This window comes from Zonotrichia albicollis, chromosome 1 (genome assembly GCF_047830755.1).
Source record: "Zonotrichia albicollis isolate bZonAlb1 chromosome 1, bZonAlb1.hap1, whole genome shotgun sequence".
Lineage (NCBI taxonomy): Eukaryota > Metazoa > Chordata > Aves > Passeriformes > Passerellidae > Zonotrichia > Zonotrichia albicollis.
Window position 1 is genome coordinate 114,458,440 of NC_133819.1, and position 25,785 is coordinate 114,484,224.

General features: G+C 40.4%; 1 protein-coding gene across 2 annotated transcripts in view; it reads right to left on the reverse strand.

Moving 5' to 3' along the window:
* The window catches only part of PCMTD1 (protein-L-isoaspartate (D-aspartate) O-methyltransferase domain containing 1), a 40,621-nt gene extending 16,304 nt beyond the window's left edge, over positions 1 to 24,317 (reverse strand). Inside the window, exons 1-3 of one of the 2 annotated variants that reach the window (XM_005479287.4) lie at positions 24,179 to 24,317; positions 6,698 to 7,125; positions 2,585 to 2,687 (exon numbers count right to left, since the gene is read on the reverse strand). In XM_005479287.4, the coding sequence (XP_005479344.1) occupies positions 2,585 to 2,687; positions 6,698 to 7,004 (410 nt within the window). In that variant the 5' untranslated portion in view covers positions 7,005 to 7,125; positions 24,179 to 24,317. Of the gene's footprint in view, positions 1 to 2,584; positions 2,688 to 6,697; positions 7,126 to 23,679; positions 23,817 to 24,178 lie in introns of those variants that run through there. The other variant, XM_074550900.1, reaches the window with a different exon arrangement.
* Positions 24,318 to 25,785: the final 1,468 nt, after the last annotated feature.

Below are 25,785 nucleotides of genomic sequence, written 5' to 3' on the forward strand. Positions count from 1 at the left end.
CCACCTCCACACACAAGTCAGATGCAAAACCAACTGCCTATTACTCCAAGCAAAGGACCAAAGTTACAAAGTGTTTATTTATGATCCAAGCTGAATCTCTCCATGTACCTACCCATAAGTTTAAAGTTGTGCTTTGTGTTTCAAAAGCAGAATGCTTAGAACATTCAAATCAGACTGCAGAACTCAAAACACTAAAGAAAGAATGCAGGGAAGTGGCAAAACAAAGCTTTACTGAAGTTCCCATTTGTATAACTCCATAACTGCCAGGAACACACATCATAGTCTCTGTGCTCTTTATGTCCCCTGGGTACCTTGCAGGAGGCTGCTGGTCAAGTGTAAGTTATTTTTCACACACACATTCACTGAGACAACTAACTTCATTCATACCAGTCTGCCATGTAATCTATTTTCAAACAGTGAGGACTCCTGCTTGGAATACACCAGTGTTGAGCAGCAGACAGATACCACACATCTCTTCCCTGGGTGGTCTTTCAGCCAAATACTAAGCTGACCAAAGCAGTAGTTAAGTTCAGATGGTGCAGTCCCATAACTTTGGGTAAAAAGTCTTTCACTTATAAACGAAGATGCAGGAAAAAGTTACTGAAACAAGAAGCAAAATCAGACTTACTGAGTCAAAAACATTTCTTTAAGAGTCAGCTAAAAATTCCAGATTTTAATACTTACAGTAAAAACAAATACAAAAGAACCCTACCACAGGAAAAAAAAAAACAACAACCACACATCATCTTCATTAACAACATTAAAATATAGAAGATTTACAAAGAAAGCAATTGGCCAGAATCAGTTATGCAGACAACTTGAGAATTCCCCCCAAAACACAAAATCCAACCAGGCAATCATTATTGTAGCAGCTGAATTGCAGCTATTACAGGTAGGTTTCTATAAAAAAGCACTTTCACAGAAGTGTAGTTTTTCTTATGTTGGTGAGGAGAGTCCTATTTCTTTGGAACACATACAACACTGACATTTATTTACATCATGTTTAACAGTTTAGTTTTGTTTTGTTTGTTGTAAGTTCTTGCACGTTTTGAAGTATAACCAATCCCCCCAGGGTTCTGCTATTCATTTACTAAACTATCCTAATCAAATTTTGTTTCAATTATGACAAAACTTCATTGCTACTCCAATTTCCTTTCATTTCTGTACATAAGCCTATCACCTGATTGGTAAGACATTCCAATCAAAACCAGTTTCTGTATGTCTTGTACAGACACCTCCAGTAATGCACAAGGTTATGTGCCAGGATTCACTAGCTAGCAGATACAGCTAACTTAACGGAGCCATTAATGCAGTATTAGTAGTGACCACAAATTATCGTATTTCATGCACATTTTTTTAAGACACAAACTGCATCATAAAGCTGCTCACTGAATCAATTTTTATTTGTTCTAGCTTGTGTTATAGATTAACCTCAGCCAACATAAATGCTTGTATTAAAACTAAGACAATAGTAATGAAAGATATACATGTTCTCCTACATGATTTTATTTATTTTACTGGACTAACACAGTACTAAAATAATGTAGCTAGTATTAGAATTACAAAATTTACTTTAGATATAGTTAACACTAGGATGGTACTCTTCTCTTATTTAGGAGCATGAAGAGAAAGGCTTGTGGTGAGACAAGAACTCCTGAGGTCCAGATATGGGAAAAAGTGGATTGAGCTCCAGCCAACCTAATCAAGAACATGGCAGTCATAAAGCACATTAGACAGGTAAAAGGACAGCAAAAGTTTTCTTTGCTGCCTACAGGAGAAGAAAGAGGTGTAGAATGTGCAATTTTTAGGTTACTCCTAAAATTCTAAAGATTTCTTGCATTTCCAGACGTTACCTTATAATCACTGTTGGAGAATTTATTGCCTGCAAGCAAAGAAGCCTTTACGAAGAAGAGCCCTAGCTAGAACAGCCCTTGCCTTCCCTTTAACAGAGGCAGAGACTCCCAATACTCTTAAGGCCAACTTAAAATAATATAAAATTGCTGGGTAAGTAGAAGCAATAAGGTTCAAAGCCCTGGAATCCAGAGTTATACCCTGAAGTAAAAATGAGTACTGCTACGAGCATAGATGAATACTCTGACGTCCATCTCTTCAGGAAGTAAACATGAAGGCAATCAGCAAAAATTACTCATGTCAGATCAATACGGGTAGATTAGAAAGAAAGTTAATACTGTACAGAGAGATTATGTAAAACTACATAAAAACTGATTTAATGGATAAAAATTGCTCTACACATGCAAAGGCACCCACATACCATGTCACTCTCCTAAATGCATACGTGCACGTATGTGCACACACACACACACCCCCGTGTATGTATACACATCGCCAAAATACAGGGAAATCCACTTTGCTAAGCACTGCACAAGAGAAATACTCCCATACTTCCAAAGAGTGCTTTCTTAAGCCTCAACTTACCTCATGAAGTAGAGCCACAAACTGGAAGTTTTAGGTTTTGATTGTGTGATGCCATTCTTCTCCCCCCTCTAAGTTCATAAGCAATGACACACTGAGTTTAAAACCAAAAATGTTATTGCAAAGCAAGTCAGACAAATTAGATACTTACTTATCAAAACTATCACTGTATTTTATGAAGCTCTCCAACTTTTCTTTGGCGTATTCTACCACATCTGAATGAAGCTCTATTCCATGATTTATCCCAAAAGGCCCTGTAAATAAAAATAGCATGGTGTGTTTTTGTGATGTTTCCTTTCTAAGCACAGCAAAACTACATGGAACAGCACTATAGTGAAAAAATATCAAAACCACATAAAACAGAAGTCTCCAAACACTGCTAGACAAACTTATTTTTTGCTTCTGCATTACTGCTGCTTAAACAGGAAGGTAAAAGGCCAAAGGTTTGATAAAAGAACAGGGACCGAACTACAACAATTACAGAACAAATTTTCTTAGTAAGCATGCAGAAAATAAGCTGACTACACTGAACACAGTCTGAGCAAATTCTTTTACAAAACATTACTTACTTGGAACACAACAAATAAAAATTTCAGTCTGTGTTTTGGTATTTAGACTTTAAAGCTTTCTTATGGCAAACTTTTCATAGTTTCTCTCTGACTTTTTAGAAATTGAGAATTATATCCCTTAGCCACATATGTTCTTCTGTTTTGCAGACTGCAAAATCAGAAATTTGTTCTTAATTTAATACAACTAATTAACTTCCACCAAGAACAGTGAAATTGCCCACACATTATGTTCACTCATCACAATCCCATCACAACTGCATTGCCTTCCTGTGATCAAATCCAAATATAATTCCAAGTCAAACTGTGTGCCAAAAGTTAATGCTATTATTTCAGGAACAAGAAGAAATCATGAGACAGTATTATGAGGATTATCCACATCAGGAAGGAATCTGAATCAGACAGTCACATTTGCTCTAAGGATTCTAAATTTAACATGCACTCATAGCCCAGGGTCTTAAGTCATTGGAGCATAGAATTGGAAAAGGGAGAGGGAAGGAAAAGAGGGAAAGTAAACATCAATAAGATTAGACAAAACTTATATTTATATCCTCTACAGCATTCTAAATCTTTCCTAAATATTAAGCTCCATGATGTTACTCCAGTGAAACAGAATTCAATTTGTCTTTTCTAGGACAGAGATTACCAAAACAGACCTAGGGTTAGTAAGAGAGATTTTGTTTTACTGCAACAAAAATACAACATATAGCTATATACCATTAACTTGATCAATAATTGCAACTCAACATAGTTTAGAATATTTTCTGCTGGGTGAAATAAAAGCAATCCACTAATCCACCAGGTAACCACTAGGAGTGCTTTTAAGACCCCATTGATTGCAGGCAAGAGTTAGCTATCATACAAGGGATGTTCTTAGAGCTCGTGAAAACATTTACCTTCTGCTGACATTCATTTTTACTGTAAATTCATGTTATTATTGGTCACTTTAAAAAAAGCATTGGCATAGGCAATCCCCTTTCTAGCTGTTTAATATTCTCTTGTATCATAATAGGCTATGATGCTTCTAACAGCTCTACAGTACACAGCAGCATTCAAGGTAAGTTCTCTTTACCTAAAAATTAATAACAATTCCTTTAACCTCATAATTTAAAGTAAATTAGGAATGCATAAACATCATCTAGTCAAAAATTCTCATGTACATTCCTTCAAGTACCTAACTTTGAAAACAACTAAAAAAATTCTACAAGCATCAGTTGCTCTAACAACCTGAAATTAAAACTATGAATGCAGAACACTACCACATCACAATACACCACAGCATTTGTAATCTAAATGGAAAGATCAGAAATGCGCTTTCTTCTCTCACTGGGAAAGTCACAGCTGGACATGTAAGCAGAGTCAGCTATTCTAAAAATGTGAAACCAACATCTCCACTACTCTCTGAAATCAACTGGCCTCTTTCAGCATAATGAGATAGCAATTCCACCCAGTCTGAACTTTGTTTATATTTTAACAGTTTCAGCAACAGTTAATTTAATCTCTGTGGACTGCTGTGCAGTCTTTTAGTATGTTGCTGTACTTGGAAGCGATCACCGGTTTCAGATTATTTGATAATTTAACCTAGTCAATTTGACACTGCCAATGTGGCAGAAACATTACTCACGACATTGTCAAATGGAAAGATACTCAACTACTGTCAAAACCCACATGGTTCTGCTCCTCACTGCAGTGTACGCTGAAATAGGTTTGAAAAAAAAAAAAAGTGAGCTTTTAAAAACGAGTATGGTTTAGTTGTCAGAAAATGACATCTGTTTATTTTTCTTCGTTAAAGCAACTGTTCCTTGGTTTAAAACAAACACTTAAGTATAATTATTATATGTAACTAGTTTTATCAGAAGGAATACAGTAAGAAAATAAAGACATAAACTGCATTTATACCTTCAATGCCTCAGCCTAGAAGTCAAAACACATTACAATACTAAGACTTTGGTGTAACAGGATACAGTATTCCAAAACATGGACAGTCTGCTTCTCTAAGCAGCTAGGCACTTGTGGCTCCAGGCTGCTCAAGCCCTGCTAGGGACCATCAGCACCTGAGCTGCCTTTTCGGGAACATCTGCAGGGTAAGTGTGCTCCTCAGGGGCTGTCAGACAACCTCACCCGATGTAGAAGACAAGTCTTTTCCTGTTTAATTCCCTCAACTCTGCATATACTATTCTGAAGGATAGCAATTCTGCTTAATACAGAGAGGCCAAACCCAGGAGTGTTCATCAGCCATTCAAAATTGGTTTAAGTACAGAGATACAAATGCAGTATACAGAATCAAGTGCAATAAACATGTCCTTTTTTTTTAATGTATTAGTTATGAAAGAATAATGAAGTAACAAAGCTTTCCACAAGACAGTAATAAACATGCACCATTAGTCATTACCCTGAAGAAACATTTTCGAGAAAAAAAATGCTGCAATATTTACTAATTGTTTAAATACTGCACTTAAAATATTACAACCCAATTAAAAATATCTACTCTCAATTAGAAACATTCCCAAACAGAGAAAAGCAACACTCTACAAGAGTAGATATCTTCACCTTATTTTTACCTGTGAATGATCATAATTCCTGTTTCCACAAAACAGTTTTTATTTATTAGTATTAGTAACTCTTATATTTATTAGTATTAATTAGAACAAAAGATACTGCAGATACCAACAAATGATGTTTGTTATGCACTATTAGCCATAATTTCTTCCTTACAATAAATAAATGACAGAAAGTAACTAATTAATTGAAAATGAACAAACTGACTCTTGACACCTCAGTTTTATATATAAATTAATGTAAGCAAAATCTGTATATTAGCTGTCAGCAAGATTTCTATAACCAAGGAAAAGCTGCATGCAGTATGGTCAAGAAAACGGCATCTACAAAAAATACACATCAAAATAACTACTGCTGTTTTATGTAATAAAACAATTTGTAAAAAAAAATTAGTTGTTGGTGCATGTGCTCTGTAATCTAAATGTTGGGCATGAGGACATTTAATGCATTTTTCTCTCTGGGTTTTGAAATTTAATTTAGGCAACAATATTTAGTTCCATCTTTTTTCATATAGGAAATGTATTTGAAAACAAGAAAAAACACAGTGCTAGTGTGTTAAAATTCTATTGAAAACCTACACACCTGATTAAACAGTCTCATCAGTCTACATCCCAAAATTTTCTCACTAAGAAGCTGATTAAATGTATTTTAAAATAACTGTTTCCATACTGACACAGATTTATTTTTCAGTTAAGTTTCTTAAAGAGAAATAAATTAACCTTTACAATTTAGATTTTCCCTTCCATAAACTGAAGATCAAAACAGTAACCTACAGAAAAGGCACAAATAGAGTGCAAATGCAGATGAAAATTTTAGGCTTCAAAAATTGTTCCACTCTACCTTTCCCTTTTAAACAAAAATAAGGACTGCTCCTTCCAAATGAGAATTTTAAACTACAGAATGCAGGAAGAATTGCCTCTTCCAAAACATCCAAGAAATGTCACCAAATTAGAGCACCAGTGAACTGCTTGTAGATAAACTATTTTAACAACACATCTCAAAGAGCCAGCCTTATGTATGTTACTGTCATTGTTAAAGAAGTAAAAGTAAGGTTTTACAGGGCTTGCATAATCTTCTAAAATATTCAAACCCACTATATTTAAATAAAAACGTTCAGGTTACCTAATATTAATAATTACCTAATATTAATCCCACCATTGTACTCAAGTATCCGGTTCCACTACCCAGATTTAGAAAAGACAATCCAGGCTGAAGTTTCAGTGCTTCCATGACTTCAGAATAAATGCAAGGTGCTGACAAGTGTATATTTCCATGCTTCCAGGCCAAGTCTTTGTAAGCATTGTCCCTGTACCCTTCCAGATAATAATCACCACGATCAATAGCTCTGAAGGCTTGCTCCACACTCTCTGTACGAATGTACTGAGCTTCTTTCAAGTTATCAATTAAGTCATCGTTGTCTTCTCCAGCACTCACAGCTCCTCCCATGCTGAACTTCTGTGGTAATTCAATTAGTTTGCAAAATACATTAGGAGCAGAGTTTTCCCAAAAGTGTATGTTTGTAATGGAGTCTCAGCTGTTTTTCAGAAGGACATCACAAATGAATTTCCTGCAAAACAAAGAAATTAACAGCTATTAGCAAGCAATGCAATATTGTTAGTAGTGGATAACTTTACGAAGCAGAACTAAGATGCAGGACAGCTAGTACTCAATCAAAATTCTGCCCCTCAGATTTTTAACTCAAAGCTTAGAAACATGGGCTTTAGACGTCAGCAGGGGCTGTCTACATTATGCAAACCCTTATGCTGTGCTGCTTGCTAGACACTGCAAACCCTACAGTGCTAAGAACCCTTTACCCATGTCACACATTTGAGGGGGCACCAACAGGACAGAACTGCCTTTGGGTGAGCTCCTGTCCCATCCTGAGAGCTAAGTGTCCAACAGCAGCTTGAGCATGTACCAACTTAGCTAATTTTGAAAGGAACTTGGTTTCCATTTGCTAAGATCACCCCATGGGGTAAACAAAGCCCAGGAAGAGATGATGTCCCAGAGATGCTTCTCAGACGTTCACTTTGGAGCTGAAACAGAATACTAGTGCAGATACAATGGCACACTGCTCTCTTCTGGAATCAAAACAAAAAAAAAAAGCCCTCCAAGTATCTGAGCCCCTTCTAATGCCTGCCATATTCACTAGAGGAATAAAAACTCCTTAAGTACCTGGAAAATTTTAACAGCTTGCCAGGTCATAAGTGTAATTCTACACAGCACACTGCAATAAGTCATATTCACTTCAAAATAATTCCTTCAGATCTGTATTTTATCTGCAGTTATTTCATTATGAATTACTAAACTCAAAATCCAGATACTAACATTTTTAATGTTGCATGAATTACCAGTAAAATAGCAACAGAGACTAGGAGACAGGAGAACAGGAAGTTTAATGCATCACTCCTAGGTGAATAGAGTACACAGTGAATAAAGTTGATAACACACTGAACTTTTAGCTTTTGCTCAGTAGTGTTTACCAAAAGCCAAGAAGTACTTTTTCATTTCCTACACTCTGCAGTGCACAGGCACACAAAACCAGGAGGGAGCATGGCCAGGACAGCTGACCTGAAATGGCCAAAGGGATATTCTATACCATAGCGTGTCATGACCAGTATATAAACGGGGGGGAGTGGAATATTGAGGGCTATTAAAGCTCTGGTCAATCAGAAGTGAAATTATGACTGTTCACCATTCAGCTGTGTGCTTCCCTCCGAAGCAAAACTAATTCCCACTAACATTCTCAAATGGAAAGAGGTAAAAAGTCATCACATGCAGTTATCCAGCAAAAAACCATTTTGATTAAAGCAAAAAAAAACAGATGTTGGAATACCCTAGTGCTCCACAGCAGAGTAAGCAGGCCTGTGCATGTTCAACTGCACAGGAATATTTATTTCTGCTTGTGAAAAAACTACAGGACAACTTAGACAGAAAATGTGAAACCTGAGAGATTTTTTTAACTGTAGGTTATAAAAATATTCCACCCCTATTTGTTTGTCTGCACTTGCACCACACCTGAAGGTTTAATGAACCAAATTATGATACTTCAGTTAAATAATCTGCAGTGACTAAAGCATCGGTTTTGCCATATTTCACACTAAAAAGTTCATTATTATCTTGGGATATGTTTGGAAATAAATTTAATTAAAACCACAAAGATAAGAACTGAGTTTCGTAAAGACTAAATTCAGCTGCTACGTTTGAGAAATGGGAATGCTGCTTTCAGCTCTTCCTGCGGGGTGCACCCACCACCTCGCACCAGCAGATGGAGAACTCGGCTAACCATCAGCACTGCGCCAGCAAACGCGCAGAGCCCGCCGATGGGAAAACCTAAAGCTTTAGCATTTCCATAAACAAGTGTCTTCACTGCTGTCACATACCATTTAGATCCTGCAAATAACATTTTTCTAATTTTCAATACACATGACACAGCAACAGACTTTTTTTAGATATTTGGTAATTTGTATTCCTGGCATTATATGATGGCTCAAGTTATTGCAGTATCACAAGACTTTCTACTGATGACACCCACCAAGTGCCTCAGCTTCAATAATGGTTCTCACACAAAATCACGCAGCCAAGAACAGAAAAAGTGTGACTGACAGCATGACATTGAGGGAAGTAGGGGAGAAGGAGAAATGGAGTCTCCTCTCAAGAATGAGACACGGCAAACCAGCACGGCTAATTGGCAGTGCAGTTGAAGGCTATATATCATTCTGGACACACTGCCCCCATCTGAAGAAGGTGACATTAAGCAGATGAGAGTGATGGTGTTTAGGCAGATATCCAGCCTACGTATCTTGGTTTGGTTTGCATTCCTTACTCATCTACAGTGTTCTACTCTGCACTCTACAGGTAGGCAAAAATGCTGCTCAATGGAAAGTATTTTTGCTCAAAACCAAAAAATGCCCTAGGAAGTGAAAGAAATAGACCTTTTCACAAGAAGTGGCCTCTTGTGCCGCAGAGAAATACTTTTTGATAGCTTACTTTCCCCAAAGCTTTTAAACACACAAAAGAAAACATCTCAGAAGCCATTTTAGCACAGCTGGAAAAAAAGGGCAAGTTAGTCAAATCTTCCTTGTGACAGCTGACCCAGGACAAGATAAAAACAGCAGAGCATACTATGATAAAACTTTCTACACAGCTGAATGCTCATCAAAAACATCCTGTGAAGCTCTCTGATATTAAAATTGAAACACATGCAGTTCACAAAGAGCACAAGCAGCATTCTGATGCTTATTACACCAAAAGTCATAGCAACTTCACAAGAAATATGAAGGTTTGTCCAGTTAACAAAATGCAGCTATTGCTTTTAGCCTTAGGAATCTCTGGAACACACAACCCAACAGAAATTACAATGTAGGAATTAAAATTTCAATATAGTCTTGATAAAAAATTAACTTAGTAAAGCCAACTGTAATCAAAAAAATCTTAATTTTCCATTCCATACTACTCATAATTTATTTTCAGAAGCTGGAACCCTATCTTGAAGTTTTTTATATTCACAATAAAAATGAAATGGAAACATACTTTCCAATTTCTCTAACAATCCACACAATTGTGTAACACCACCACCTCTGACCTGTTTCTGACCTAACTTGTAACCAATTTCAGTGAAATACATTGAATAATTTCTGGATGTTTTTTGACATTTTTCCTTTTTTTTTTTAAATATTGTCACATTGATTGAACATGTATTTTTTGGCTATGTGGCTAAGAAGAGATGACAATCTGAGTGCATTTTTATTCTTCACTATTTTATAAGATATGCAAAAATCTCAGCTGAAAGGTTAGTAATGAGGTATAAGGTTAGCCAAGTTTTTTGCCAGCTTTTAAAGGGACACAAGTTTTGCATGTTTCAGAATTTCTACAAATGTATTTGCACTTCAAATTAATTTCCTGGGCCACTAAGGAGTTGCACACATTCTTAAAGACAGTTTAAATACCATGCTCCAAGGTATCCAGTTAATTTGCCAGACAAAACCTCATTGACACTGCTAAATCCATATAATTTCAAGTATCTTAAAATTAACTATCTTGTAATACTGACTCCATATAGACAACTACAATACATGCTACTTGAGCTGACTTACTTGATCCTTGCTTTGTTTCAAAGAAAACAGAATAACAAAAAAATAAACGGAATCAGCCATATTTGAAGTCTCCTCCTCACAATTAACACAATTTTCACTAACACATCATCTTGGAGAAAGATGACACTGAATCAGGAATGTGATACATTACTTTAAAGTCATACATAGAATACAACCTTGCTTTGTGAATTCTCCCTCTTTCCTGTCAGAGGGAGAAGACAGCAGTAAGTCTGAGCAGCACATTAATATTAGAATTCAGCTGTCCAGTTTCCCAAAAAGGAGTATTCTGCAACTGGCAATAGAAGGGAATTAACCACGAATGCACACACAGGCCTGAAATACTTCAATCAAGTTAACAGTTTCAGTTTACTCATAGAAAAAAATCAGCAACATTGCTCTAATCAGCAGAGATTTAAAGTTCCCCAGGCTACTAATCAAGTATCAGGCCTACTCCCTTCTGTCCAGACTCAATACATAATACCCTAACAGCAGTTATGAACTCAAGATCTTGTTTTGCCTGTCCTCATTCCATCCAATGACTCCTACAACCACAGGACTCCACTTTAAGTTTAGCTTCCCTTTTTCTCCCAAGTATAATAGTGACTCACACAAGGAAATTCGACCTCAAACTGCAGAGCTGAGCTTAGGATTTCAGCAGGAGTTTTCAAACAAACAGTATGATTGATTATGATCTGAAAGGAAAAGAATAAGTCTAATATTACTTTCACCAAGCGAAGACTGGAGAAAACCAAAATATGAAGTATGTGCTGGCAGTAACTGTAGTAGGTGACTACAAAATTAACAATAAGATGTGGGACACAGAGGTATTTAACAAAGAAGTCTTCATAAACATTTTTTAAAAACTTTTACACCTATATTTGCTACTAAACTGATACTAAAGACAGCAAAAGTTTTAAGTGCTTTGGAAATCCAATTATGAGAACCTTCTCTTCCACAGCTATTTGTTTTGTCACTCCAAGCAGCAATGAAAGAAGGAAACCTATTGTTTTTTAGGATATATGATGCTACTTGGTGCATTAAGGAAAACTCTACAGAGAACACTGCACACTTTAAAGTCTGTACTCAAGACTAATCTTACTTAAAAAGATTCACTGCCAAACTGCTGCTCAGTGGGTCACTTCAAGAAACTCTTCAAGTTAAATAGAAACAAGTACAAAACCAAGTAGAGTCAGCTGTGCAGTGCACTCCACAGAGCATACTTCAAGGTTCTTTGCAATATGGCAATGGAACAAAAAATAAACCACAGGATTAGCGTTAAGTCAAATGAATGTAAACAGCTACAACTACTGACTTAACCTGAATTGCATTGACCTACTTGGGCAGAAAATGTTTGTCAAGTCTGATGTAAGCTTAAGCCCTGATCTTCCTGTTTGGGTTTCCAACAGCTGTTTGTACAAGATTCCAGGTATGTGCCTGCTTTCACTCTTCTTCCACCTACAGTCACCTGAACACACTGAGCAGCAGACATGGTATGGCATTTCTCTCAAAAGAGGTACTGAAACTTATGGAACTCCTCAAATGTATGAGCAGTGACAAGCACATAAGCACATGATCAAATTAATTTAACCTTGGCAGCTACACAAGGGCATAATTTTGGAGTAACTTGCCGAGTAGCTACTGAACTCTTTTTTTTTTTTAAATATTAAGACAGTTCACAGGAACTTGAGTAAAAAAAACAATAAAGTAACAGATTTTGTTAGTTGTTTTTGTGTTTGTTTCATTTTTTTCATTCTTCTTTGAACTTGGAGACATTCCTTTTCTGGTCTATACTGTCTCTTGTACTTGATTTGTTCTTCTCGTCTGAAATTCCATCTACCCTCTTCACACCGTACCAACAGTATGAATGCAGAAAGGAACATTTTTCTACACATGCCAGACCTGTTCTCAGGTATGCCAATAAAGGCATATTGAAAATTCAGTACCTTTTATTACAAAGCAAAGCAAACAATCCTACATACTTTCTGGACTAAAATTTTAATGTTCAACTTAACCCCACATCCTGACTTAGCTCTCCTTATTGCTTAAAATCTGGCAACCAAAAATTCTTTGCAAAGCTAAGCCTCTCAGGCTTCAGGAGCAGTTTCTTCTTCAAATATGGACTTCAAATTCTAATTCAAATATAGACAACAGGTTGTACATATACCTTTATGACTGAATCAACACTAGCTCTGCCCTGAGTATTGTACAGTGTGCCATCAATTGCAGACTTCAAAATAATTAATATTGCTTCTCTACCCACAACAGTCCAAAACAATTCCTGTTGCTTAGCTGTAAGACAATGCACCAAAATGCTCTTGTCTCTGGGGAGCCTAAGATGACTTAATAACCTTTTAAAGTTCCACTGAAGATCTAAGCAAAAGACAGCAGTTTAACCCAATGTTTAATATGCAGAAAGAGCCCCTACACTTCCTCTGATCCCAGTGTCCATGACAGAACCTGGCAGCCCTCTCCTAGCACAATTTGTAAAGGTCTCAGCTCCTGAGAGGTGTGCCTACAGCTCTGTCTATTCCCAGGCCACAACTATTTTTAGTTTGTCCAGCATAAAGGAGCCAAAGAGCTTTATCACAGGCTGGTTGGGAGAAAGGGGAAAGATGAAAAGCTTCTCTTGAGGGCCTAACAGACCCACAGAAACAGGGGGTACCAGGTAATAGCAGTTTGTTCACTGCCTAAAATATCAGGACTTCACTAGAGATGAATTGATGATGCTTAATACATACAAATGTCTGATATTCACTGAGCCTGTCTCATGCACCTGTTTTGCATATCAGAAACTGCTGTCTGTGCACATATTTCACAAATTAGTGAGCTACAGAGTGACCAGCCTGCAAAACTCATTGCCACAATACACAGCTTTGTAGAAGGATATTTAACAGATCATTTCAAGCAGGTTCATATATGCTATAATAGGCAAATGTTAGGAATCAGAAGAACTGTAGAGTGATGTGTAAAAAGAACTGGTTCTGGTACATCTAATTCTGTTTGGCCTGAAAGGGCAAAGGCATAAGTGACACAACAATTCTGCAAATTTTAATATTGTGATAGCTTTCCATCTAAGACACCTTGATATATATATATATATATACAAAAAGAACAATAGTGAGAGAATCAGCATTTTTAAAACAAAACTTCTTTCTTTTCATAGAAGATGGTTAATAATTTAGTTTGGTTGACCAGAACATAAAAATTATTCTCCTTGGAGTAATCATCAGAGAGTCCCTATTAACAACTGGGGGATGGGGAAGGAGAATCCTCTTTTATAATGAAATACAAAGCCAATTTTGTACAGGAAAGGAAATGTATTTTCCTAACCTTTTACCATAAAAGTTAAATTTCTTAAGCGGATCAAGTCACACTTCATATAACTTTGACTAGGCAAAATGTGGCCCATGACAAAATTTTCACTATTTCAGCCAGTACTAAAGTTCAAAAACTTACTGCACATAAACATTTCAAGTTATTTAAATAACTCACTTCTAGCAGCAACAGAACAACATACGCCTGTTGCCTTTAGCAAAAGAAAACAGAAATGAGGTCAAGTGTAAAAATAGAAGATAGTTGCGTTCCTGACACTTGAAACCTCATCTTGGAGCTATGCATTTACTTCAGTCTCCGCAAAGAAAAAAAACCAGGCCCAATTAAAAACAGAAATATCAATCAACTTTACCAACCTCCAAAGGAAACTAAAATTTTTTGGTTTCTAATCTTCAGAAATGTATCTAAAAGCTTCAAAATAGCACACAATAGTCACAGCATAAACAACTTAAATACTGTATTACCATGAAGTTTACTTTCAAAGCCTGAGAATCTCCACTTTTATTGATTATTTACAACCCCCTTTTATGAGATGCTGAACAATTTAAGGAAAAAAACATATCCCAATTCTTCTGTGCTTAATTCTTAAAAGAGCACAGTGCAATACAACAGTATCTTTTGAGAACTTGCTTTATTAGTTAGTCCTGTGATTCTCAAGAGCAAAGAATGAGTAAAGCCTAGTCCTGTTTCCTGCTTCTCCTCCTCAGAACCACAAAACAAAATTCTTTCCCTGCAATCTTCCAGAAGCATCACACTGGGATCACCATTTTTTTCAAATGCAACTTGTTCACTAACACTTGCACACTGAGTTAGTGTTTTATCTTGCCAAAGAAAGCAACGGATATCTACCCCACCTTCTTCTTTTTAATTCCCTAATCCTGCATATCCAAAAGCTTCAGACTTTAAGGATCCGTATCATAATTTGTCTAAGTCTCCACATATACCATAAATCCATACACAGCACAACCTATAATGATGTGACTTTATCCATAAATGTCCACTTAGGACTTTCAATGCTTACTTTATATAAAACAGAGATCAACTTCCCTTTCATGGTTCTAACCAAAGAAAGTGATGATTTATTCAAACTTCCAAAACACACTCATTAAGTACAAACTAAATCCATATTAAAATTGTACTGAAGTCTTTAGTTATCCAGAAAAAAAAAATCAACACTTTTCTTTACAATGTAAAAGGTTACAGCATTAATACTGCGATCAAAATCTGTTTCACAAAGGTTCATGCAAATATTTTATTATTCTTCTTACTTTGAGGTAATGTTTCAAAGTATTGCTTTTGTAACAGTATCATTTTAATTTACACCTCTGTGGCCAGTCAGTACCTTCCACCTTAAATTTTCCACAGGGCTTGCAAATCATTAAACAGATTATCTGCCTGCACATATCATAGTTAACTTTGTTGGGTTATGCGACAGAAAGCTGTTCTGCACACAAAGGAGCAGGGGTGGATTTACAAGTGAGGGAAACATGTGAATACCCTGACCCAGCCCTACCATCAGCTCTCTCCACATTCCCACTACCACCATGCCTCTCCAAGGCATTTCCCAGATCCAAAGGTGTGACTTTTATAGAGCTACAAAAGCAGCTCTGTAAAAGCTCCCATGGAGTGCAGGGGAAAGGGATTTGGGGATGGCACAAGTCCTGTGAGTGGATGCTTGGGAGAGGAACGGGAAAAATCACAGTGACTAGGGGAGAAACAAGCATGGGAAAGCCACAGCTATATGACAAGAGGGATGGATCATCTGTCAGCAGGCTGCAGGTCAGTAAGTGTGTGCAGCTATGCCCTGCCTCTCCTGTCGGACTGTCAATCTCCTTTTGCAATTCTATCTTGGGCCTCTACTTGGTGCCCATGTGCACCTACAAGACATGGAGTCAGACCACAGGTCACAAGGGCTGGTGACTCTGTGGTGCCAGCAAAGCAGGGCGTGAGCTTCTGCAGGTCCTGGTGCAATCACCAAGCTGGACTGGCCAGCAAAGCAGGGAGAGTGGCCTTGGGACTGGGATGGGACACACCGGCTGAGTGAGGCAGCTGGAGGAACAGAGAGGGATCCAAGGTGAGCTGCTGGAGAATCTGGTGTTTGGGATTGGCAGCTAAACATGTGCACGTGCATAAGAGGCAATGGGGCATAAACAGACCGAACAGTTCCAGGGTAGAATGAGTGCCTAAACCCAGTAACTGGAAAGACTTGTAATACATACACACGTATGTGTTTGCACACATTCAGCTTGACCATCCAGAAAGAGTAACAGGATGAGGCCACTGGTGCTGTTTGTGCTTGCCTTAGTGCCATCTCCTGTGTTGGTGTGGTGGCAAATTATAGACACAGATGCTGAATACATCTGGTTGTTTGCTACTGAGAGTACGTGCTTAGCCTCACAACTCAACTGCACCTGAGGCCATGGACACCTAAACTAAAAACTAGAAATACTTAAGCAAAACTCCTTAGAGCCCTTCTTTAAAAACACAAACCAAAATATAAACACATTATAATTCTGAAGATGTTTCTGAATTACTGGTTTTCTTTTTCTTCAGGTATGAATCAAGTACTACTGTAAATGTGGCTCCAAAGTTGTAATTTACTTACAGTACCAACAATGGCAGATGTCATCTGGGAAGGATTTGAAGCATTTGTGAAGGCTCCAGTAATCATTCCAAGATATTCATGCAAACTCTTCAGCAAGAAATGGTAGCTGAGAACCTTTTATCATTGCCTATATAGCAGCTGTGCACTTGCACAGCTCACAATGATCATCATTCCCACAATCTTACTGTACCAGGTTTTTTGCAGTCATGCAAAGCACATGGTTTTCACCTTACATAAGTGTAGTTTACAGATACAACACAAGAGGTTGCTACACTCACACAGCCTGATGTAGTTATATCATGGACACTTCCAATTTATCCAGAGCATGCCAGAATGGAGAAGGCAAATTTTACGCTGACTTTTTCTGACAACTGAATTACTTCAGAAAACATCACAGAATCTCAGGAAACTTGGCAGTAATGAGTCTTAGTCATGATGAATGCATAATTAACTGAAGCAAATAACAAGAGACTAAGGCCTATGGGATTTTATAATACTGCAGATGTCAGCTCAGCACAAGTCAAAGAAACTCAACAGCTTGACTTTTCTGTGTCTTTCCAATTTCACTGACCATCTGACCTCAATAATGCCAAATTTAGACTTTCTTGAAGGAAGAACACAGCAAAGCTAAACAAACTGGACTACATGGAATGAACGGAAAACCACAGCTCATTCTCAAAAAGGTAGAGGAAACAGTTTTGAAAATAAAGAGCAGGATCACATGCCCAGCAGAAGAAGAGCCAGCAAAACCCCACCCACTGAATCCAACAAGAACTACAACAGTAAACAAGAATTTCATGAGTCTCAGGCAAAGATTTTCAAATGAAAATCAAATCCTGTAATGGCAAACTGATGTACCAGTAGAAATACAGCATTCCTGATTACTTGAAGTTACTTATACTACAGAAATATTAGCCATTTATCAAAATTAAGCATCTCCTTTAGCAACTGCTTTGGAGTTCAGTCTTTCAGCAATGCTGACTTGCATTCATTTCAGTCATACCTATCAAGCAAAAACAACAGTTCTGAAAATATGATTAAGAGGATAGTGGCTCCCACAATCATTTCTTTTTTTAACTTTAATATACAGACCATGATATAACAGCACAGTCATCCTGACTGGGTTGAATAGCATTACTTGGCTTTTTCTTTTATATGTCAAGAAAACCACATGGTAATTCCCAAATATCTGCTATAAACACTTGCTATAGAAATAAAAAAAATCTCAAAATAGTAATCACATCTCATTTTCTGCCAACCACATGGTCCTAATTCCTCTTTTAATGTTAAAACAACTACTTATAGGAATCAAGCCTTTCATCTGGGATGGGGATGCCACAGGCATATCAATTGCCAACTCTGATTCACTAGCTGACTATTACTATAAACAATTCCAATTACTATCACTTCACATGCAAAAACCCCACACTGCTACAGAAATCTCCTTTTAGAGAAGCAGATTTGTCTTTTTTAAATATGAACAAATAATTAGGACATGTCACCTCTGAGATGATCTCTTTGAAATCTAGTTACCTTTCATTCCTGAAGACAACTAATAATCAATTATATTTGTTTTACTTGAAGAATGGTACCAATACATGCTTTTAATAGTCACATTCCTTTTGTGTCTACAGTATTACTGCATACTGCCTTTCACTACATCTTAAACTAGTATTTTAGAACAACTCTGATTTGACTCTAACTTTTACCATTAAATCTAAAATGACATTTGTAGACATCAGCTGGAAAAAAAAAAAAATCTTCCCAGTGACAGATGCCTCCTGGAGGAACATTATCCAGTATTACAAAGTTGTCACTGTTCATCCTGAAAATAGTTCTCAAGACTGCTTAATTTGCCATTAGAAATATGCACCTATCACTTAAAACTTTAACAAGCCAGCTGTTAAAAAAAAAGGAAGAAATAATTATGATTACTGACAGCTTTAATAAGACTTATCTGTTTAGAAATCACAGAAAGAAAAGGTTTTGTAATAAAAACAGCAAGCTTCTGGTACTTGTGATGTGACGTGAGAGCTCTAACACAGACCTCTAGTGCTATTTTAGGAGCTCATGCTAACTGTTGGCTACTTGGCCGGTGCCACAGCAACAATTAGTGCTAAACAACAAAACAGAAAACTCTTCTGGCCACATCCTGCCCTTGCTTCTCTGCAACTAAGTCAGAGGAGCTGCTCTTTCCGTGTCACTTAAGACTGCTTTGAAAGGAACCCGACAGTTGGAACAGAAAAAGCAACCAGATAAAAGACATTATTGGCCAAAAGGGACCAGAAGAGCAAACCTGGAGACACTGACTTGCAACCAGTCTCTCATCACCAGGCTCTAAGAACATCCAGAACAGAGATCCTGTTTACAGTCTCTACACTGCCACAGAATTGCTTGGTTGTCCACATAGTCTCTGTTTATATGTGTCTCTAAACACACACCATCTCCAGTAAAGCATGCATGTCATCAACCAAGACAAGGGCTCTCTTCTCTAACTGCTGAGCTATCTCTAATTCAGCTTTTTCCTGCCATCTTTTTGTTTTGTTTTTAATACTTCAAATAATGTAGGTCTCCAGTAAATCCTCTCCTATCTCCATGCTGACAACTCTGATGCCCTGCAGCACCTCCATATAAATGTCTTTCATTCAGGATTAAAAACATGTCACTATCAAACCACTTGAAGAAAGCCTGTTACCTTTTAAACCTGATTTTAAAGTTTTGTTGTCAAATTCTGAATTGTTTCCTCAAACAAGTTTTTCAACATTAATTCCAACTGTACTCTTTTGCACCCTAGAAACACAGCAAATCCAACTCTGCTTTGCAACTGTATGCTGAGCAAACACTACTGTGAGAAAATCAAGTGAAATGCTATACTTGAGAGGCATTCCAAACCTCACCAGTTATGTAACCTTAACAACACTCACAGGATCTTAAACCTCCAATTGCATGCAACTCATAGAGCTCAATACTCTGCATTTGTAAAAGCAAGATATTCACATTCTGTCTTCACTAAACAAAACAAAGCCAGAGGTCCAAAACTACTGTTCATAAAATGCATTTTCTAAGCAGCCGGCTCCAAGAATTTTTCTGCCCCAAGACAGCCCCTCTGAAAAGTTCCACAGGAATTCCCCACTCAAGAACTTCACTGTATGAGAGCACACCAGAACCTGCAGCCTGTGAGTTCCCATGGTGAGTCCCGATGCCACACCTAATCTCTTTTAGGGCTGTGGAGTTTGTCTTCCTTTGCTTATTTTAAGTGTTCTGTAATGACCTCTAAACCACTGTCTTTTCCTCACAATAAAGGACAATTCATACTTTTGTGCTTCAATTTAAAGAACTGATAAAATTAATTGAGAAATATGTCACATACCAATTGCAGTCACAATGTACAAGTGATAAAGACCCTACAAGTGTTCTCCAGACCTGTTTCCAACCCTATAGGTTCCAATACTTTTCTTCTTTTCAAAAATAAGTTTCTTTGGACTAACTGCTATTTTTAAAGACAATTTTGCTTAAAGTTTACTTTTACTTCTTACTTTCAACATTTCCAATAAGCTTCTGATCAGAAGTAGATTCAGCAAGAATCCACACACAAACATTCCATCAGTACTCCAAGCTCCTTGAAGTTAACATCACTGTCAACTTTGCAAGACTTTCTCTGAAACATGAAGTAGGCATGACATACCAGGACAAAAAGGACAGAAAACCAACACTCTTCTTCTGAATGCCAGCCAGCTATCTTTCAGTTCTACAAATATTATATTCAGCATCCTGAGCTGCTATAAATTTTATCCTTTCTTCAAGGACCAGAAGTCCAGCCCGAATTTCTTAACTAACACAGCAGCAGAAACTGCTTTAAGAGCTTGCATGAAGGAGGCCTGAAGGCTTTCATTAACATCCAGTGCACACAAATAAGGCCCAAAGGAATTGGAACACAGTAGTTATTTCCTGATGCTCTCATGTAATTATACCCATAATATTTGATATAACTACCACACTTCAGTCCTTATAACTCCATAAATGATGAAGCAGAACAGTGTGAACACAGTTCTGCAAAGCAGATACATTAAAAGAGTACTCCATCCAAAAAATCCACACTTGTTGAATGTGGATGTGTTGAAGAGGATGAAGTATGCAGATCAACTTCCAACCCTACTGGAAGATTCCTGGAGTGCCTTAAGCCAGTCACACACCTGATTATTCATTTGCAAAACATAATTGCATCTACATTCTACCCACTTTTGCTCTGAGGAGTTTACATTCTAAGTAGGTAAAACAAATGAGATTATATAAACGATGTCGGCATTCAAGAGTGCCAAGTTGGAGACTTCAAGGCACTTTTCTTACACAGAGAGCTAATTAATCATCAGCTCCAGAACATCACTTTCAGTTCAGCAGGGTAGAATAGCAGATCTCTGTGACATTCCTACTGAAAATGGGAACAAAGCAGGAAATGACAAGAACAGGTACATGTAAAGACACCTCTCATCCAGAAAAAAATGACTGTATTCTCAGGTGTTTCTCTCCATGCACCTCTAAGACTGGCATGAGCATTACCATAATGCTTAGTATTTCAGAATTGCTTTTAATGTATTTGTTCTGGGGAAATTTTGAAACACCTAACATAAACCTTTCTGAGACACTGCATAGGGAAATTTTATTGCCTGGCTCTGAAGGGAAAAAACAAGAACGATGCACTACAATGTGTTGCAGTAGGAATTCTGTGCTAATGTTTTCCAAGTTTGCCTTAAGACTTACACCTGCACTGCTATCATGCCTAAGAAGCCTGCCTTCAGCTTTAGAATACACACTTCCATCGCAAAGTGCTTCAAGTTTACAGAAACACAGACAAGTGACTGCTCTGGTACAGTCCACCACAGTCATGGAAACTACAACACATGCCTGACACTGAGGTCCTATTTTTAAGTCTCCTATTAGGCAGGAGCCTCTTCAAAAGGAGGTGCAGGTTGCAGCAGTCACTGACAGGCAAACATAAGACAACCAATAAAAACCACCAAACTGCCAAAATTATGATTACAAAAATGGCAAGATTTCATAATTTATCAATAGAATACTGCAAAATTGAAGCTGGTCAGTCACATATCTAAACCAAATAATGCCACAGATTAGATGAAGCAAATCCAAAACGAAGGCCAATTAGAGAGGCACGGAGATTTTTACAAAATTTCTGGAGTGAAGATCAGAGATAATGCAGGGAAGGAACCTAAGCACAGACACAGTGATAAAATCTGGCCATCCAGGACTACATCCAGCATTACATACTTTTTTCTGTTTCTGTGATTTCATTATATTCTCCTCACTGCAGACCTCCCAACAACATCCAATTGTATTTTCTAGCACTTCTGAGGGACACTCACTGTTGTAAAGAACATCTGGCTAAGTGTCCATCTCCAAAGCCCTTATTGTGGCTCTCTGACCTCACTCACATACTTCTAACATTCCTATCATTATATTTATTCACCCAGAGTCAGATAAAATACCAATCGATCTGTCACATATTTTTCCAGCTACAAATCCAAAATACTTTTCAAACTCTCCCAACAAATCAGGCAGGAGTTCTGCAGAAGACAGCTCCATTTATCTAAGCCTGATCCTTTCCAGATATCTTCTGCCCAGAGTAAGGTAATGGTCCTGTTGGGGAAAAAAGCGTATAGCACATTATAATTCATTTGCAAGCAGAATGGATTAAGGTTACAAAGACATTCTCACCACACATTATTGTAATTTACTAACTCTAAGCACTGGATTTTTTGTGCCTTCCATCTAGAAAAGCATGCTCTGTAACACAGAGGTCACACGGTCAAGAGGAATAGGGTATCTTCATTAATTTGCTGAAGTGCTGACTAGCCTTATTCTGGGTATTTTTTGTGTGGGTCTCAACATTTGCTGCACTTTATGAGAAGAAACCTTACATTCTTGCTAAAGCCTGCAGTTCAGCTGTGCTTGACCTATTACTTGACAGGAGTAAAAAAAAAAATACCCCCTAGGAGAACACCAACTATGTTGGCACTGGCAAGTACTGCAAGGACACAAGCACTTTCCACACTGGAGCAGTTTAGCACTTTCATAAAGGATTTGTTTTTAAACAGACAGCCCCTCACCCTTCCACCTTAGGTGTTTGTTCCCATTTTTGCTTTTGTTGGTTTTTGGTGGTTTGTTTGGTTTTTTGGTGTTTTGGTTTTTATGACAGAGCTGCATAAAGCAGGCCCAGGCTGCTGACCGAGTATCAAATAAATGCCAAGATTCCTTCTCCCTCGGCCCCCCTTCTCTTCCTGCAACTTCAGAGCGAGCCGCGGACAGCTGCCGAGGCCGGGGGAGGAGGGCGCACGGAGGGCAGAGCCGACCCGCACAGGCGCTGCGGAGGCGGCCCGAGGTTCGGGCCCAAGAGGAATCCCATTAACACCGCCGCAGACCGCAGCTCGGCTCCAGACGTGACCCCAGGACGCCTCCTCCAGCTGATAACAACAAAGAAAACAGACGGGAGGAGGAGGTGGCAGCCCCGGAGGCAGTTCCTGCTCCTCCCCTTAGTCTTCTCCCAGCCAAAACAGAGACCACAATATAAACAGAGACAAAATGTGCGTTTATGGCAAAGCGGGGGGCAGCGGCAGCCTGCTCCTTTTCCTCCGGCGGCTGCCGCCAGGAATGGCCACCGACCGACTCACCTTGGATTGCGGGCGAAAAGCGAAGTTATCGCGCATTTCACACACTTTATTTATGTAAACAAAGTATCTTACGCCTGCTGCAGCCGCACCACCTCCTCCACTCCCAGAAAGAGAAATACCCTGCATTAGCCCACGGGTTTTTATTGGAACAAAACACAATGTTGTCTCACGCACCCCTCAACGATGCCTCGGCCTGGAAGACGCAGTCCCCACAAACCCACGAGGTTGTTAAGACTCGACAGTGAAAACAAGAAACAAAACAAACAAACCAAGCCCGAAGAAATCCCCCAAACCGCAGGCTTCCCTTCTCACTGCATTTCCTCAAAGGCGCAAAGCAAACGCACAGCCGTCACAGGGGGGAGGCAAGGCGCGGAGCCGCAGCGGGGGACAAGCGCTGCCCTCACCTTGCCTGCCCCCCCCCGCCGGGATCTCGAGGCTGGAACCTTCTCTGTTGTCCCCGTCCTCTCACAGCTCCCAGGCCCACGGCAGCTACACCAACCACCCCTCCTCCCCCCAACTCGTTTTGGGCCGGAGATTATTCATTACGCAGACGCCGCGAGGGTTGGCAAGGGTCGGGCAAAGGAGGAGGAGGAGAAGAAGGGGCTGCCGAGGGCGTACGCACACAGCCGGTCCTGTCCCTCCCTAGAGCGAGCCCTCGCCCTGTCCCGGCTGCACGAAAACAACGCCTCCCCGTCATCCCCCTTCCCCGCGCCTGCGTGCGGGGCCCGCGGACAATGGGGAGCGGAGCGCCCGGGGAGCCAGCGAAGGGCAGGGGCCGCAGGGCCGCAATCTCCCCTCCCCCGCAGCAACCCACCGTCCCGGCCGCCCGACGGGGCCGCCGCGCCGCACAGCGCAGCCGGAGCGCAGTTCTGCCCACCCCCCCCCACAGTGCGGGACACTCACCCGTTCCGCAGCGGGCCCCGAACCCTGCGCTGGGCGGCACCGGCGAGATCCGCCTGGGGGGTGGGGGCGAGAATCGCAGACAGGAGAGCGCTCCGGCAGGCCGCGGGCAAACGGCCGAGCGAGGGAGGGCGGCGCAGGCGGCCGCGGGCCGGGGGTGCGCGGGTCGGTTCGGCGGCCGGTGCCGGTGCGAGGGACGGGAAGGGACGGGACGGGACGGGGGAGGCGGGGCCCGACAGCTGAGAGGATGTAAACAGAACGTCACGTGATCCCGCCCCCCGCGCGCGGGGCCGCCGGGCGGGGCGAGGCGAGGGCGAGCGCAGCGCCGCTCCGACCTCGGTCCTGATTGGCCGCTCGTCCCCCGCGCTACAGCCAATGGGCGGCCGGCGCTCGTGGCGCTCGTCACCAGTCGCCCTGGGGTCGCTGGGGGCCCGCACACTGCCTTGTCCCCGTGTCGCGTGTGCCCGCCCCCTTCCCCGCCGGCCGGGCAGCGCTGGAAGCTGGTAATCCTTCCAGCGGGCAAACCGGCAATCCCATGTGTTCTGCCCGCCGGCCGGGCAGCGCTACCGGCAATCCCGTGTGTCCTGCCCGCCGGCCGGGCAGCGCTACCGGCAATCCCGTGTCCCCTTCCCCGCTGGCCGGGCCGCACTACCGGCAGCCCCGTGTGCCCGCCCCACCGACCGAGTAGCGCTGCCGGCAATCCCGTGTGCTCTCCCCGCTGGTCTCCCGTGGGCTGCCGAGGAGGGACAGCAGCACCGTGTTGTACGGAAGGGCCGAGCGACGGCGGCAGCGCGGGTGGGCGGCCGGGGTCAAGCAGCCGTGCCAGGGACCCGGGTTTAAAAACATGCGCAAGGTGCCCCCGGTGCCCGTCCGAAAGAGCTCCGCTTTGCGTTCTCATCTTCCTCTGCGGGACCCTTCCGTAGGGCCTCGCAAGGGGGCCAGAAGGTTCCCCCCACACCTCGAGAGAAGGGCACTCGGGCTTTGTTGTCGATAGTTTGAAAAACTACAATAAGTGAGAGAGATCGCGGGGAAAGCTCAGAGAAATCATTAGCAATGTCAGAAAGCGTCTAAAGGGGGGCTGTATAGATGCTAAAAAGGTCTAGAAGGGATGCTGCATGAAAAACAGCTGAGGTCATTTGGCTTGTTCTGTCTGGAGAAGAGACCGGGGGGAGACCTCACAGCAGGCAGCAGCTTCCCTGGGAAGGGGAGGGGAGCGCTTGATTTCCTCCTGATGAGCAGCAAAGGGCCTGTGGGAACGGCATGGACATGTTGTGGTGGCTTTGGTTAGGTATAAGGAAAAGATTCTTCACCCTGAGAGTTGCTGAGGACTGGCACAGACTCCACAGAGAAGTGGTTAGGGCACTAAGTCTGATGTGTTTGGACAACACTCTCAATCCCATGGTGTGATTCTTGGTGTGGTCCTTTCTAGGGCCAGGAGTTTGACTTTGGTAATCCTTGTGTAACCCTTTCAACTCAGGGTATTCTATGATTCCATGAATTTGGGAAAAGAAGAACTACTGTGGAAGGAACAAGACATATAAAAGTAGGAAGTCAGGGAAGCCTGGGGCCCCAGTGCAGATTTGAAGCCCAAGGTGATGAAGAGTGTTGGG